The sequence below is a fragment of the Helicoverpa armigera genome, chromosome 12 (assembly GCF_030705265.1).
Source record: "Helicoverpa armigera isolate CAAS_96S chromosome 12, ASM3070526v1, whole genome shotgun sequence".
NCBI classification, from domain to species: domain Eukaryota; kingdom Metazoa; phylum Arthropoda; class Insecta; order Lepidoptera; family Noctuidae; genus Helicoverpa; species Helicoverpa armigera.
The window spans coordinates 2,584,398-2,602,167 of NC_087131.1; the positions used below are offsets into that span (position 1 = coordinate 2,584,398).

The 17,770-nt window shown below is 34.1% G+C and overlaps 1 protein-coding gene across 1 annotated transcript; it reads left to right on the forward strand.

The window, feature by feature from the left end:
• The first annotated feature begins 1,592 nt into the window (after positions 1-1,592).
• LOC110379196 (allantoicase) lies at positions 1,593-12,396 on the forward strand. The gene is made up of 8 exons (XM_049838893.2): positions 1,593-1,725; positions 2,737-2,935; positions 6,966-7,046; positions 9,331-9,491; positions 10,251-10,407; positions 10,599-10,745; positions 11,031-11,212; positions 11,519-12,396. Exons 1-8 carry the CDS (start codon positions 1,669-1,671, stop codon positions 11,648-11,650), a joined length of 1,116 nt encoding a protein of 371 aa, XP_049694850.1. The 5' UTR covers positions 1,593-1,668; the 3' UTR covers positions 11,651-12,396.
• Positions 12,397-17,770: the final 5,374 nt, after the last annotated feature.

Sequence of the window (17,770 nt, forward strand, 5' to 3'; positions counted from 1 at the left end):
TACGACCATTCGAAGATATATTATATAAATATAGATAAATTTATTTCGTTTTAGTTCCTTAGGGGTATAAATTTACACCGGGTATAAAACACCTTCATTATTTTGAAACCGACTCACACTTGGCCATTTTCAGATTTTTCCCTTTACCTTGACATAAAGACCTACCTCCATGCCAAATTTCAAGTCAATACGACCATTGGAAGTGGTCTAGGTTTTTGATGAGTGAGTCAGTCAGTCAGTCAGTCAGTGAGTGTATAGTAAAAATAGCGATTTTCTGATGTCAATATCTCAAGACCTACAATAGGTATATTAATGAAATTTTGTATTTTAGATAAGTGAAGGGGTCTCAACAGATACTAAAAATTTGGTATGCGTAAATAAAATAGATTTTGAGTTATAGGGGGGTCGAATTTGGCCCGAAATGGTTCGTGTAATATAACCCACGGCCGGTGTGTCGCTTTTTTTGCTCGAACTTGGCGGACACACTGCCGTGTGTCTAGATCTACTTGCATCCCAATTATGGAGTTGATTAAGGTACCTTAACATTCACAGCTTTTATTAGATCAAAACGAAATGGAGACAATTTTAAAAGAAAATGATATTATCTCAAGGTTTCAGTGAATGGTTTATACAGTTAACCCCAAAGTGTTCAGTGGAAATTGATTGAAAGTATCCAGAAATCAGTGCTAAAAATAATTCGTTTACGTTACAGTAGAATGGTGACTTCAGTAACCACAGTTTCTATGTTTAGACAATATTATTATGTTTTTTGTTTCCACTTTTTAATGCACCGTTCGTTCTTTTGTTAAAGAAGAGTTTTTTGTCTCGCTGTGGTTAACAACAAAAGCCTTTATCTGGTTTTATTGAATTAAACTTTTTTCTTGTTATTTAACTGTAGAATGAAATAAAGGAAATTTTTACAGTAGTTTACCAGCTCAATAATTTATTATGTTACTGGTTTTCTCCTGCAAAAATATCGAATATTGAAGAATTTATTGTATAAAGAGTTTATTGAAATTATTTGTTTTACCTACGTTATATTTAAATAATAGGTGTACCTACCAATAATTGAGGATATTAGAATATGAGCTTTACAGACTCATTCTATTTCTTACAAGCTGCATAGGTACATTAAATAATGTTACGATCTGTGACTCGTGGGTACAATGACTGCATAAGTGTCTTGCTGGACAAACAGTAAGCAAACAATTATAGAATTTTCCTACGATTATAATGTGGAACTTTACCGTTATCGAACTGAATAAGGTCTGTTCCTGCAATCTACACTGTAATAAAGCTATCCTTCTCATATTATCTAGAAATTAAATTCTTTTAGTAAAAGTTTCTTCTTTTAGAAAAGCTAAACTTTACTATTTTGGAAAAGTTATGAAACTTTCCATACTGACAGTTATAAGTTCAAAATGGCGGCACTATTAGATTCAAATATAGAACACACAATTCTAAATCCAAATACTTTTTTAGCGCTTCAATTTACGCGCCAACAAAAACTATAGACACAATTACAGACGTATAGTTATAAATAAACATACAAATAGGTATGTACTGTTTATTTATATACAAAAGAGTATATATATCAGAGTGCAAGACCATTTGTTATCAGTTTGTGTTTGAGCTTGAGTTAAGTAGCTCGTTTGTGATAACGTGAAGATGATCGAGACTATTGTTCCGGCGTTTGCTGAACTTAGCGAGTTAGCTAGTTTAGGGGTAAGTTTAATCTGCGTTAATTGTATTTATGTTACTATAATAAATATACTAAATTCGAAAAAGACAGGTAAACAGTCCCGATCGAAATTAGAGGAGGTCAAAAAAATATTGAATCAAAATTGAGTTGTTTAAGTTCCAAAAAAATAAATAATGTAAATGTTTATGAATGTATGACTGGTTCGGCAAAAAAACTATTTTTATGCAGGAGTTACTTTTATAAGTTCTTCTTACTGAACTGTACTTAAAAGACAAATCATAATGCCAAAGACTCTTATTTCTAATGACTCACTAATTAACTTATCTTTGCGCTGCAGCTTATAATTCGACCTTTCTCTTTGCGATTAAAAGGTGAAAGATAGTGCGCCAGAACTTTTTAAAAAATGTCGCACATCATCAAATATAAAGATTAGAGAGATTAAGAGAGATTAGATCAGCTAAAATTTGAATCAAAATAGTTGTACAAATCACATTATTATATGCTCTGTCTAAACATTCTCACGAAATCTAAGGTGTCAGAATTAAAAATTACGTTATACAAGCACGACACATAAAAGCCCTTTGAATTTCTAAAAAAAATATTATTTGAAAAAATCTCTTCCTAATAGTGTGCATCGAAATCTCAACAAAATAGGGTAGTTTCCATGGTCGAAATAATGAAATAATATTTAGTCCGCTTTTTAGATAATCAAAAAATATTGGATACGTATTTTTTCTTTTTTTAATTAAACATAAAATGACAAAGATAATACACTTCAAAAATTAGGAGTGGGGGCCTTTTACGTCACAGTGTCCTGAAAATTGTAGCAACTTGTGACGTCACACTCAAGTTTAACACGCTATATCTTAACAAGTTCTGATCCAATTTAAAAAAGAAAAAATACGTATCGCTTAATTTTGGACAATCTACAAGACGGACTAATTATTATTTTTTAGGAAACTAGCCTATTGTACCCCATCATCGCCATAGGTACCCAGTATTTACCAGTTTCTGACTCCAACTTTACTTCTCAGGCTGGTGGAGAAGTGGTCTTCGCCACTGATGACTTCTTCGCGACTTGTGAGAACATGATAGCTGATACGGAGCCCATCTTCATAGAAGACAAGTATACGGAGTATGGGAAGTGGATGGATGGATGGGAGACGAGAAGAAAGAGGATTGCGGGACACGATTGGTGTATTTTGAAGCTGGCTACTAAGTGTGTTATTCGAGGTGTGTATTTTTTTTTCTTTTAACTCAAACATACAAATAAATATTTTGAGTTCTCTATATATTTATTTGCATGTTAAGGTTGTACAGTTCTTAGATACAGGTTTATGTTCAGCTTAAGGGCCTTTTGCAGGCGTTGTTTTACAGTTAGTTGCAGATTTTTTGGGTCAGTTGCAAAAGCAAACAATAATAATGACGGCTGTTCTCATGCAAAAAGATTAAATAGCCAGCTGTGCACGGCATATTATATTGCACAAGCATTTGTGGAGACATTTATCAGACAAGTGTGCTCCCTATTTCTTGAAGCTCATAGCCCGATCTGACTGAATTCAAATATGTATCTAATTGAACGTCTACGAGTTTACCTCTACATTATTTTATTTAACTTTATTGTTTAATTGATAAAAAGAATATTATGTAACAAAAATTGACCTATAAAAGTAAATAATTCGTTTACAATGTTATCTATATAGTCTACAACCTCGTCTACACGAGATTATAAGACAGAGACAGAATCTATTCTTGTTTATCAATGAACCGTAATGAGCAGGGTTATAATAGCCTACGCACATACCACAGACGAAACAGTCGGCCGACTGTTGCCCTGGTGGTTGGAAAAACCCTTTATTTTAATCTTTTATTCAAATTTTTCCCCTTGTAATATAAAATATTGATTTTTCATAATAGGCTAAAATATCCAATATAGGTATAAAAATAAACTCTAGAAAGTAATAAAGGGCGTCGAAAATTTGGTCCTTAACGTTGAATTCGATTGGTTTTTAGTCGGCTTAATACCGGAAAAATACCTGATCGTTGTTACGTGTGTGTACTTCCATTCATCTTCATACTGAATTATGAGCTCAAACAAACTATCGGCCGACTAAAAGTTTGTAGTGCGCGCGCGCTCTAAGTGTTGCTATGTACTTAACAATTTAATTATTTATTAATATTTAATTCAATAAAAAGAATATTATGTAACAAAAATTGACCTATAAAAGTAAATAATTCAATCATAAATATTATTGTATAATATGAAAAGGAATTCAATTCCACGTTTAAGACTAAAACCATGACTGTCAATGCTACCTCTGCCAACTTTAATAAATGGGCTACTGAAGGTATTTACAAAAGTCGAGCGAGGCTTTACGAGTTATACGGTATGAAAATGTACAGGTTTGATACTCCGTTCTTAGATTATGTTAGAAAATATTCAAAATTATTTAAACAAATTTGTAATGTTGCTAAAGCAAAATATTTAAGTAATACAATAAAAAATTCTTCTAATAAAGTAAAGACTACTTGGAAAATTATTAATCAGGAAACTGGAAAATCGACAAATATTGAGAATAAATTAGAAATAGTCGCTGATAATAAACGTATTAGTAATGCGGCTGACGTAGCCATGGCATTTAATGAGTTCTTTGCTAGCATACCTTTAACTACGACTCGCTCCTTGAGTTCTTCTGCTACGGACGCTGAGAATCTCTTGCATAATAGTGTCCCAAAGTGTGACGCTATTTTTAGTTTTGAGCAAATAACGCCAATTGATGTTATTAACGTTTTTAATTCGCTGAACTTAAAAAACAGTGGTGACTATTGGGGCATTTCCATTAAACTATTAAAGAATATTATCGACATTGTTGCCCCCTATCTTGCTATCACATTTAATAAATGTATTGAAACCGGAGTTTTTCCCGACCTAATGAAACTAAGTAAAGTCATTCCTTTATTTAAATCAGGCGATAAGAAGGATGTAAATAATTTTAGACCCATATCCATCTTACCCGCTTTTAGTAAAATATTCGAAAAATTAGTACCTACTCAAGCAGTTACAAAGATATTTCAATGTTAAAAGCCTCCTTCATAGTGAACAATATGGCTTCACAAAAGGTCGTTCGACAACAGATGCTGGTGTAGCTCTTTTAAAACACATTTTTAATGCATGGGAAAACTCTCAGAATGCCATTGGAGTATTCTGTGATCTCTCCAAAGCATTCGATTGTGTGCACCACGATACGCTTCTACGTAAATTACGTTATTACGGAGTCCAAAATGAAGCTCTTAGCGTAATAGAATCCTATTTAAATAACAGAGTGCAATGCGTAGATGTCAATGGCGTCAAATCATCAGGTTTATCAGTCCAATTAGGTGTGCCACAGGGCTCAATATTAGGTCCGTTCTTATTCCTGGTATATATTAATGATCTACCATACCATCTGAAGAATATCTGTGACGTTGTACTGTTTGCAGATGACACTTCACTTATTTTTAAAGTTGACAGAAATAGGGATCAATTTGACGACGTAAACAGTGCACTTTCGTTGGTTACACACTGGTTTAGTACTAATAACTTGGTCTTAAATGCGAAGAAAACAAAATGCCTTAAATTTACTCTACCGAACGTGAAAAACCTAGGCCCGAGTATTATATTAAGTAACGAGGTTCTAGAAACTGTCAAATCCACAGTATTTCTTGGTATATCAGTCGATAGCAGACTTCAGTGGGGCTCGCATATAGCTAGCCTCGCGGGAAGGCTTAGCTCAGCTGCGTACGCCGTCAGAAAAGTAAGACAATTCACTGACGTAGACACAGCTCGAGTAGTCTATTTTAGCTACTTTCACAGCGTTATGTCCTACGGTATTCTTCTGTGGGGCAAAGCTGCTGATATTCAAAACATATTTGTATTACAAAAACGAGCTGTTCGTGCGATATACCGGTTAGGTAGTAGACATTCGCTAAGAGAGCTTTTTAAAGAAATAGGCATTCTTACTGTGGCATCACAATTTATCTTTGCCAATATACTCTACATTAGGCAAAATATTCATTTGTACACCAAAAAAAGCGATGTTCACAGTATTAACACTAGAAACAAGCATAAACTGTGTGTACCCACTCACAGACTTCATAAGGTTCATGGATCATTTTTGGGGCTCGGTATCCGCTTTTACAATAAACTACCTCTAACTTTACTACAATTACCGTTTAATGCATTTAAATTACAAGTAAAGTCAATTCTTTCAAAGAAGGCTTATTATAGCATTAATGATTATTTAAATGATAGGAATAGTTGGTCGCTAAGTTGAACGCAAGGCAGCTCATTCTTGTTATCACTATAACTAAATTATTAACTTATTATAATTTTTTTACATTGTTTGACATTACTTCTGACATTAATTCTGATTTTTAATTTTGCTTAGCATTGTTTCTTTATGGCTTGTAGTACTGCAGTACTTCTTACATATTCTACTTTTCTTGAATAGCTGCAAGCACGTCATGCTCCCTTAGACGGTATGGCCAGCGGTAGCGTTGGGGTCAGGTTGTCCCTCAAAATGTGCGAAGGGGGCGATGGCTGATCCTCGCGTTATACTCGTGAACGGGTGCTGCTGGCGGTACCAGGTCGTGTTGGTGGCTATTGACATTATTCATAATAGTATGATTTTCTATTAGCTTTTTTTTTTGGAGAAAATAATAATACTGTAGTCCTGGCAGGTACACCTTGTTTGTGTTGCTACAACATAATCATCTGCGCATGTGGGTGGGCACGCCGATTTTATGCTTATATTAAAAATACATTTCTATTTTATTAACAGGAGGCTTTAGATACACTTAATAGACTATAAGTAATGCTTGAGTACCTACTTAGTCTTTATGGGTGTAAATCTGTGTGCTAGCCTACTTGTGTTAAGTTTGTATTTTTTTTTTCTTTCCTAATTTCATATAATGGTTATCATGTGATAATGATATTTTTATTTGACTTGTATTGTATACATTCTGGTTCTTCAAACCTTACAGACAGACATGTGTTGCTGGGGAGTTTGTTGCGCCACTTCTTCTTCCCAGCAAAAACACTTAGGAAGTGGTGAAGGGCGGGCGTTTTGGGGACTGTCTTTTGTTTTTGACGTTCGAAAAGTGCTGATTTATCAGCCTAATTTGAATAAACGATTTTGAGTTTGAGTTTATTATCTATCTATTCTTAATTATCAATGGAGCGTAAAAAGCAGGGTTTGTGAACATTGTGTATGTTTTGTTTCAGGTTTATTGGTTGACACGGCATTCTTTACGGGGAACTATGCGCCGAAGTATTCGATACAAGCGGCGTGCTTGACCCCTGAAGGTTAGTGTTTTATTTTTAACTATGAAGAGGTTTTATTTTTACATCAAAAAATTCATACAATTTTTTTATAGCTTATGTGAAAAGCAAATAAGAGTAGGATATGCAAAGCGAGCAGTAAGCAGTTTGGAACAACTAGTCATAATATCATAAAGCTACTTGTTATTCAAACAAAAATAGAACCCTTATTCCGAAGCAGTTGAGTAAAAGTGGTAGTGAATTCCAACAGAAAAGTCATTTATGATAATTTAAATTAAATATAGGGATCAGTCAGTGAGGAAATGCCGACCTCAGCGTTCTTAAAATGACGTGTAAAAGTGATGTAATGTCCAACTTGCAAAATAAACGATTTCATTTCATTTCATTTATGAAGTAAGTAAGCAAATAATAATAAGTTTTCCTTCCTGAAAAAGTCTTGACCCGGAAAAACATTTTCTTATGAAGATGTCAAGCACGATTTTCCTTTTATTAATTTGTGATAAATTCTATGGAAAAGGAAAACTTAATGTAAATAATGAAATCTTAACTAAATATACCTAATGGTTTTAAGTTAAGTACCCAGTATATAATACTAGCTTTCCGCCCGCGGCTTCGCCCGCGTGGAATTCGGTTATATTGCGGTATAAATCACAACTATAAGAAAACTTCTCATTCCCACGGAAAAATCTAAGAAGCGCGATGTAACGCTGGATACGATTAGTTGTTAAACCAAAACTGAATGGTACATTATATTATACGTTTTCCCTTGTGGAGCAAAAACATGCAGATTTTGGGCACTGGAAATTTATATGTTCATATTCGTTTGCAATATATAAGTAGATGTAAAAAAAAAACAGTTTAGAAGATTAAACAAATTGTACACCATCCCTCGGGAATTCCTCATTTTCGGGGATTCATTATCGTATCATTTAGCTTCTAAATTTACATGTTTATATTCGTTTGCAATATACCTTGTTTTAAACGACACACAGCGCCATCTACAATCCATCCATCAAGCAAAAAATATTTTTGTTTTCCCTCGGGAATATCTATTTTTTTCGGGATAAAAAGTACCCTATTATTTAATCCGGACTTCTAACTTTACGTCTGCAAAATTTCAAAGCAATCGGTTCAGTAGTTACGGCGTGAAAGCGGAACAAACAAACAAACAAACAAACTCACTTTCCGATTTATAATATTAGTATGGATATATCTACAATATTTTCGGTAAAAAAATTACAGTGAATATTCTGAAGACAATTATTACAGAGGTCATTAAGTTTCGTGCATTGGAACACAAAACCTCCACCTCACTATTACATATTTACAACAACAAAAAACACCATAACATGACACCTTAAAACAGATGACTATCAACAAATGTTCGTTTTATAAAAAGTTCCCAAGCTTTGCCACTAGAATTCTAGAACTTAGAACTCACAAAGCACTTAGTTCTAGCCCAATGAGGCGTGGCCTGGCAATTTGCCAGGGCTATTTACCAGACACTCGTTATTTTTGCCAGACAGTTAGAAGATTCTTTATCTTTCGTCCTAATCAATCATAGAAAGGATGTCGGATTTTTGTTTCTAGTGTGTGGGTTTTGAAATGGTTTGTTTTGGGGATCGTTAGTTTTACAATAATGTTCTTTCTTGTCATTTAAAAAAATATATATCTTCAGCTTTATTTATCTAAGGACACAATCTCATAATGCAACTTAGATACATAAGAAAGTCTATAGTTTACAGTACCTACTAAAATCAAAATGAATATTTTAGGACGTTGCAATCTTATAAAAAAAAAACTAAAATATTTAAATTCTGTTCAGGTTTTTTGTTTTAGTTTTAATTCAAAACAGTCTCTTGCCACTATCTTTGGGGACATAAAGTTTTTGCAGTGGGCTGGACATTACCGTACTATAATAATGGCTAGGCGTATCTTATGATGCCCGGAGGACTATATGAGTAGCCTTGCCAAGGAGTTTACGTTTTTATTACCTAGGTTATATTCTATATGGAACGTGGTCTAAAGTCTACTAAAAATAATAGTGTTATTGAAGGAATTGTTTTTATTATTCTGTTCATGCCATAGCCAACCTTTTTATATTAAAAATATTTATTCATCTCAACAGTATACGTATTTTCTACTATTTTTTTAGTTAGTTAAGTCGTTTTTGGGGATAAAACAGCTATAAATTACCACCTTGTTACAAAAGACGAAATATAATAAAAACTAGGTCAATTCCTCAAGATAAATTTAGAACCAGCCAATCAAACGAAGGGCAATAACAATAATATTTTTGTTGTTTCAGAAGAGGAATCCATTCCAACAAGAGTATCGAAAATGGGCACGGCTTGCAACAAATTCGACTTGAAACATATCGAAAGACTTAAGTCTGACAAATGGGATGAGTTAGTGCCCGTAACAGCTCTGAGGCCAGGCTATGTGGAGACCAGGCTCAATTTCCAGAAGGTAATATTGAAGATACCTAATTCTACATTTTAAGGTTCAAAAAAGAAAGGTTGAATTTATAAATATGTACTTATGAAATACCATCAAAGTCGAAAAACAATGCAAAATGTCTATCTCGAGTTATTTGGTTTATCTTCTGTTTTCATATTAGATGGAAGCCAAGAATTATTTTTCTATCAAATATAGTGTACATTTTATTACTTTGTTTATTTTTGGAAATTGGACGCAATTTTATCTAGATGCTATCATACAATACACGGCAAATATGATTGAGTCTTTTAAACCAAATAACAATTCATACGAATCCCCTATAAATATTGCAATATTTTAAAATTGCAAGTTTTCTTAAATCTCACTCCGTCTCGATTGGGTTTCTGAAATAAGATAGATGGTTCAAAGTGGAAAAACTTTAAAAATAAATCTCATCTATCGTCACACTATTGTAGCATTCTGAAAGAAGAATAAAGATAAAAATAAATAAGAAAGAACTTTTTAACGTACGTCTCATCTTTGATAGATAATATTAACTTCGCAATAAAGTTAATATTGAGTACAAACATATGAACGAGTTAGCATCACAAAAATAAAACTTCAACACCCGAAATAGACCCATAATTTCAAATAGAAAGTTTGAAACAAATTCGCGACATCCTCGCCACTAGCACTAATTTATGGCACACTAGAGTGAAATTTTAAAATCCAGGAATATATTCGTGGAAATTAAAACATGGAACCACACTTAAGATATTTTTATTTTAGGTCCTGAGCGACGATGCCTGGACTCACATTCGCGTGAACATTTATCCTGACGGAGGAATTGCTCGCCTGAGGGTATTCGGAGAAGCGAAACCAGAGCGGCCTCCGAGAAATCAAATTATAGACCTAGTGTCTTTACTGAATGGCGCCGCTTGCCAAGGTAAGGATAACAATATTGGAAGACTTGTATGTGCAGCGTAGTAACCTGCTTGCAAGGATATCAAATTAATTTTATAGAGGCTTCGGCTACACAAGTAATACATTATTCTGATACACAACAATGCCGTTGAAACATTAATTTTAGAACAGAACTTCAACGTAGTCCTAATTATGTTCCGTCTTTATTAACAGGGTTTTCAAACGCACATTACGGACATCCTAGAAATGTAATAAAGCCCTCAAAAGGCAAATGTATGTCGGATGGTTGGGAAACAGCCAGGAGACTAGACAGACCGAACGTTATTGAAGCTAATGATGATGGAACGATGAAAAGCACAGGTAAATAGAAAATCAACGATTTCAATGAACTAATAAAATTCATAGAACACAAACAAATACTTCACGTATCGAACGCAAATAGCGTGAATTTCTAAATTTGAATTAGAATATTATCAAACGTTTCAACTATTTCCATTGTTGTCATGACATTTAATTAGATGCAAACTGAGAAATGTAAATCAAATTTTGGTTTCGTCAGACAATGGGATCCATATTTTGGACCCTATTCAAGGAATCTTGTCTTGTTTAATTCAAACTCAGCTAACTGGCATTATTTTCTTGAAGGGCAAGAATGGGCGGTCTTCAAATTGGGCTTCCCAGGAAACATTAAGCAAATTTGTGTGGACACCAACCACTTTAAAGGCAATTATCCTGACTCCGTGAAGATTGAGGGGGCGTATTTAGGACACGCCGATTGGTACCCCGAGACAGATGCCAACTGGTGTAATATTTTGAAGCCTAGTAAGGTAAGAAACTTTCTTGATTATAATTAAGGACTACTCAATTTTTATCTCTCTTTTGTTTTTAAGCTTTATATTTTTCTCTCATCTCCAATTTTGGATAGTCATATCTATCAAAAGCAAAAACGTCATTATTACTAGTTTAGAAATATGAGTTTAGTCACAATTTATCACAGATTAAAATTTAAATCACTTTACCAACCCTAAAATAATCCCAGAAAGATTTAATAAATCACCCTTAGCACGAGTAAATAAAACCGACGACTGAGCTTACAAAATCCAATTTATTAAAGCCTCCATTTTCAATTACAGCTATCAGCCCATAATGAGCACTGGTTCGACTGTGATTCGGGTATCATCACACACATTAGAGTAACGATGGCGCCAGACGGCGGTTTCAGCAGAATTAGGGCGCTAGGATATGTCGACTCACAAATTGTTTGAGGAATTAAAACATGCCTCATAAAGCAACTCTGATGGCTGACAAAGAAATTTGACTGCGACTGTACTTGGAAGTTGAATTTGTACGAGTACAGTCGTGTTCGGTGTTCGGTATATGATGCACCTATGCGCTCCGTAATATCACTGTTAGAGCTCAGTGAGCCAGCAAATTGTTGTAATAGTCTCATATATTATTCTGCACTGTAAGCTACCTATATTCTTCTTTAGTAATTTTGTTAAGCGGCTTAAAAATGGATTGTAGATGCATTTTCTGCGACGCCATAAGAGTTGCTTGATCATGTTTTATTTTGCCGTCCTGTATTATTAGGTTTTAAGATCCTTGTGTTGTAGAACTTAGTAAAATGTTAAATTATGTAAATCAAGGAAATGCTTTGTGAAATGGAAATTCTTACGTTGTAAATTATAGTGAGTTGAAGATTCTACCTTTGAATATTTCAACGTAGATACTAGTACCAAAGATTTCTGTATGAATGTTAAATCTTGTATTACTTAAAATAACTTTAGTATAAGTAACATAAATAACTAAGCTATTGATAACTTTGAAAGAAACTTAGTGAAATCAATATTAGATACACCTCCTCATGAATATTGTATGAGTTGTGACCTTGAGGTAAAAGTTTTAATGTATACCTTAATATTATAATAGGAACACAAATAATAGCTTTATCTTTCAAATATTCAATATGTTGTTTTTAAGTATTACTAATAAAATAAATATTTAATTTTAATATGTGTTTCTTTCTGTCCTTTACAACCAGTGTAGATTCCACAAATACTATTAATATTGACCATGTGATACATAACTATTATGAAATGAGTTTAAGTACCAGTACCCACCTATTGTATGAAGACACCAAAGATAACAAAACAAAAAGATACATACACCAAAAAAATACACACAATAAAACACAAGAAAAAAAAAACAACGACACACAAACAACCAAATCGCAATATTCCACGAACAATTTCATGAAGATCGAATGTATGTAAGCTGAGCCCTAACTTTATATTGGCACTATAAAACGGCAATATATTTGAGAGGCGTTTAAAATAACAAAATATCCTCGACAATCCCTCGTGGGCTTTTAAGCAGAGTTCTGCAATCTCCGCGACAATATCCGGCCTGAAACTTTGTATCACACGTGAATCCGTAAGTCGAACAAAGTTTTGGACAAGGTTCCGTAGCTTGTAGGAACGTTTTGCTATGCCCTAAAGCCTTGTTTGTTAAGATGATGGTGTTAATTTTGCATATACATATTTTTTATGTGCATTTTTCTGTTTGCTTTCCTGCAAATTGGAATGGAAATCAATGGGCTGTACTTACAAGTAGACATCCTAAGGCCGATGATGGCCGGTGATGAGGATTTCTGCCTTCTTTTTAGTAAGTGTTAGGTAGATAAACTTAAGTCTCCCACTCAATGACATCTAAAGGATTCCTAAAGATTTTTTGAAACATATAGTGAAAACATCCCATCCAGCTACATCCGGTTAGACTGGAAGTCGACCCCAACATAGTTAGGAAAAAGGCTCGGAGGGTGATAGTGAAAACCATAAATCGTGAAAAGTTTAGTTGTAGGCAATTTTCATTCCTTCTACTGCACAACACTTTATACCTTAAAAACACCTCTTTCACTAAGAAATTGTCAGACACAACGAGGAAGACATACTAAAATAGGCCACATTCACTCCGTTAAGCAGTGAATAAAATTCACTCAATGACAAAAAAGAATGATGTCAACGTAAAACCCCCAATAACAGTACACGAATAAACTTTCAGCGCACTAGTGTTATCATCGAGCAGCCATTTTGTTAATGCATGGGGGAACGGGTAATTAACCTTTATACGATCCACGAAGGTCACGGGAAGTAGGATGCAACGAAGGGTGAAAGAATCGGTGAAAGTATCGATATGGATGTATTCGAGTATGAATATCGAGAGGTCAAATGTATTCGATTTATGGGATCGATTTAGTTGGATAGATAGAAGAGTAGGGACAGTATAGGGCAAAAATACAGAGAAGCGAAAACCTAACACTCAAACTGCTATGATATGATTTAATTGCCGTTCACTTTTCTGCCAACTTCTGTTGAGTTCCAATAATCAGAAGATCCTCGAATTGATATCCCCCGAATTATTACGTAAAGGACATACCTATTTGAAGTTTAGTGCCTTTACAGGAAAATGTTCACTTCAGCATAATTCTTTTTTTTTCAAATATTACTTTCTGTAACAATTTTTCTTAGAAGACATTGTAAAGTCTTTTTGACACTTTCTTGGTAAAACAAATACTAAAGAAGAATCTCAAGGTCAATACAGAAAAGCATTTATATTTTTCTTTCGTAAGAAGATGTATTTATACTGAAAACAGATACCTCGATCATTCATCTCTTAATCGAATGTTTAATTCTTAACATTAATTTAAAGCTTTTAAAACCAAATAAATAAATGGCTCATATACTCAACCACAGGTCTGGATTAAGACCAATAAATTTTAACGTGAGCACTCATTAGAAAACCTATACTTTCGTGAATTTTATTACAGACTAATGCCAATTACTCTTGAAACCCGATCCGATCAAAGAGCTAATTATCATTCATTAACTTCAGAGTACAACGGCCGACAACTAGGGAGTTTACCCTAATGTTTTAAATGAAATAACTCGTATTTCGACAGGGTCATTGTTTTAATGTTTTTGAAGCAAATATTATGAACTCTATAAGAGGTATTTTAGGGTTACTAACATTGAAAGTTGCAAAGATGTACTTTTTTTAAAATTTCATAAAAGTCAAAGTTATTCATGCTTAGATATCGTAGAGAAGCAATTTGATGAAGAAATGTCTTGTTATATTGATAAGCATGACAAAATGAAAATATTTTATTTCTCACAACTGTCTCAACCAATAATAAAGATCGTCACGTATTGTATTTGATTAGAATTCATGATAAACTCGAGTGTAAGTGATATTTTCTAATGAAAGTGTTGAAGTATTCGACTGAAGTTAGTTTAACTTTGACGTTCATACATACATATATGACGTTTATACATATGTGTAAGTTAACCAGTTAACGTATCAATTTATATTATATTTACTGCTATTGCCAAAAACTAATGCCTGACACACTAAAATTGTCTGCCATGGACAGGAATTACAGGCCTTTTTTAATTTAGCACTTTTAAAGGCCCTCACAAAACACATCAACATCATAATATTTGGTCCCCCAATATCAAAACCATTACCATTTTTCTGGTGGGAAATCATCAAATGATCCTCCCGCAAACTTAAACTCGCCATGTTCCCTCTAGAGCCCTTCATGTACTAGGGCCGCGGCAACTCTTCCCGAACAATCCCGCAGCCCGAGCAGACTACATACATTTACACAAAAATGTCATTATAGGTGTGCAACGTACAGTTGATAACCCGTTAATATGTCAACACGTGTACTGATACTGAGTTCTAGATCATCTGCTAGTAACCGGTATATAGTGGTGACTGATAACGATGGAGACACGATGGACTGGCCTCGAGTCGTGGACTGTGATATTAATTTATATTTAGAGGAATATGTATGTATTTGTAAATATTTCCTGTTAGTTCCTGTTGTGGTAATTTACTCGAATTTTGAGGCGTTTTAGGCACTTGTATTGAAATTGGTATGTTATGTATGTTGAGGTGGTATGTACTGAATGGATGCAAGCAGCCTAAGATTGTGATGGCTATCTATGTATATTTTTGGTAAAGAGGTGAAATATCTATGTGGTTTGTGTCATTTAAAAGTTTCACATAATATAATTTCTGAGAAACGTTATAATTATTTAATTTTAAAGAAGATCAAATGATAGAGTGCCTAGTGGAAATGTGTCTGCTTTGGCAAATTTTATTTTCCTTTAAAATGTTTTAATACCCAGAATTCCACTGGGCATTCACATGCCTATTCAGACACCAACAAATACTAGGTAGACTTCCCAACCACTGAATAATTCACCCACCTTAAAAAAGTACACTAACCTTCAAGTACCAACTAAAGAAACATTCCATATTCAGAAACATCTTCACTTACCTACCAGCCGTGACATGTTCTGACATACCTGTATAATTGCCACTTCTGATCCCGTGTCAGACCCGTGTCACTGCTATTTGCACTGAATATTCCTTATAAATTGGCTTCCATGATGCCTTGACGACGGTTTGTCAATAAACTCCCTTGCGTAAGTTTTTTTAAATTGTTTTTTTTTTGGGATTGCTCTGTTTGCTAATGTTATAATAATAAACTTTTGTACTCATTGCATTTTTTTATTATGAAGACTGGTGTCACAAAATAAAGTAAAACTGTAGTCGGAGATGCTGAAAAGCTAACCCAGAAGCAAACGAGCTAATGCTGACCACTGCTCTTGTGTTTCTTGAGATAATCAATATTAGGAAAATACTTATTCCTGGTAATTTTGAAGTATGATTAAACAACTATTGTTATATAGATGTCATAACATTAACATTTATTCTTATCAGTTTCCACGAGCCAAGACAGATAGGATTGAAATCTATATTGCAGGAAAAATCTAGTTTCGCTGTAAAATTTACATCAAAATATTCATCAAATTCTTGAAAATTGAATTTGAGGAAGATCGCATTACGTCCCTTTTACATCCGTTCGAATTAATAATATAGGTATAAGGACATTTCTGCCTTCCGAGAAAATATAAGTTTCGGAAATGTGTTTTAAATCCCCTGATAAATTGTTAATAGCAATACTTTCATTGCTGTTTATAATATTCAAATTGTTTTCTTTTAACCAATTTTCAGCAAAATAAATCGGCATTGTGCTGTGGTATTTGTACTCAAAATAAAACCAGACAAACAAAAAACTACCATGGCGTTGTATTCCCTTCTGGTTATTACCAGTAAAATCCAGTATTGACCAATTAGATCTAGTTATAAGCCTGACTAAGCGCAACATTTCTGTTCACCGACGGATATTGCACCAAAGTAAATATTTACCACGTGAAGCTTTTGAGCTCAAACCTTGTTTTTCCTCTAGTACGCCATGGCTACGTATTTTCTTTGGAATATTTTTCCGCGTCCATTCGTCCCTGAGATAATTGAACCAACTGGATATGCTATAGTCGTGCCTCGCCTTCAGTAAAAGCCTGCTCTCTCATACCAGAATACGTCAAGTTTGTAGGTAATTCTTCTTCTTCTTATCGAATAAGCTGCAGGTTTAATGTCCTAACAAGTCCTAGTGTCATAGTATCCTCAAATCCGGCTGACCAATTTTGTAATAATAAATACTAGACATATACCCATTAAAATTCAAATTATGTTGAAACATTTTTTTGCTGCAATTGCAATGCACAATTTTTCAGACAAAGATTTGAACTAATGGCGGTTCCGGATACTTAGATGGTCTAAATCTCGTCCCGAAGGTACGGCATTCGAAAACACGGATCGTTGATAGCAGACTTTATTCTATTAGAGAAATTCTTTAGACATCGACTTTTATTTAAATTCTTTGTCCTTTGTTTTGGTTTAAGCTGATAAATATGGCGTGTAAATGGAACTTGCTTTGTGGTTTGTATTATTTTATGGTGAATTTAAATGAAAATGAAATAAATGAAGGGATGGGTCGCTGAAAAGCGCATGAAGTGATGAACTTTGTTGAGGCCTATGTCCAGCAGTGGATGTCTTTCAACTGAAACAATGAAGTAAATGTGTTTTGTATTTTTCGAAAATCTTACATGCACATGACCTGTAGCTGAGACACTAGTTACACGGAACTTAATCGTGTTAGCTTTTAACCTTCAAACTAAGATTAATATGCTTCTACTTGGAGAGACTTCAAGTTAAGGTGCAATGGGTGTTGAACTCACCATCTTATGATCACCAACGGCTTAGCTATCAGGTAGTTCCTGCATTTTTATTACGAAAGCAACTATGAAACAAACTGATATATATCCCAATGGATCACCATTCCGTTCCCAGTCGCTCCTTGTAAAGCACTGGTACTCATCTACATCCGGTTAGACTGGAAGCCAACCCCAACACAGTTTGGGAAAAAGGCTCGGAAGAAGAAGGAGGTTCACCATTCCGCTTAAGAGATAGTTGTG

What these genes read in the sequence shown, in the direction of transcription:
- LOC110379196 (XM_049838893.2), top strand. Translation starts at nt 1,669, where the DNA reads ATGATCGAGACTATTGTTCCGGCGTTTGCTGAACTTAGCGAGTTAGCT. An exon ending in TACTAAGTGTGTTATTCGAG is followed by an intron (nt 2,936 to 6,965) that starts GTGTGTATTTTT and finishes GTTTTGTTTCAG; the next exon opens with GTTTATTGGTTGACACGGCA. An exon ending in TGGAACGATGAAAAGCACAG is followed by an intron (nt 10,746 to 11,030) that starts GTAAATAGAAAA and finishes ATTTTCTTGAAG; the next exon opens with GGCAAGAATGGGCGGTCTTC.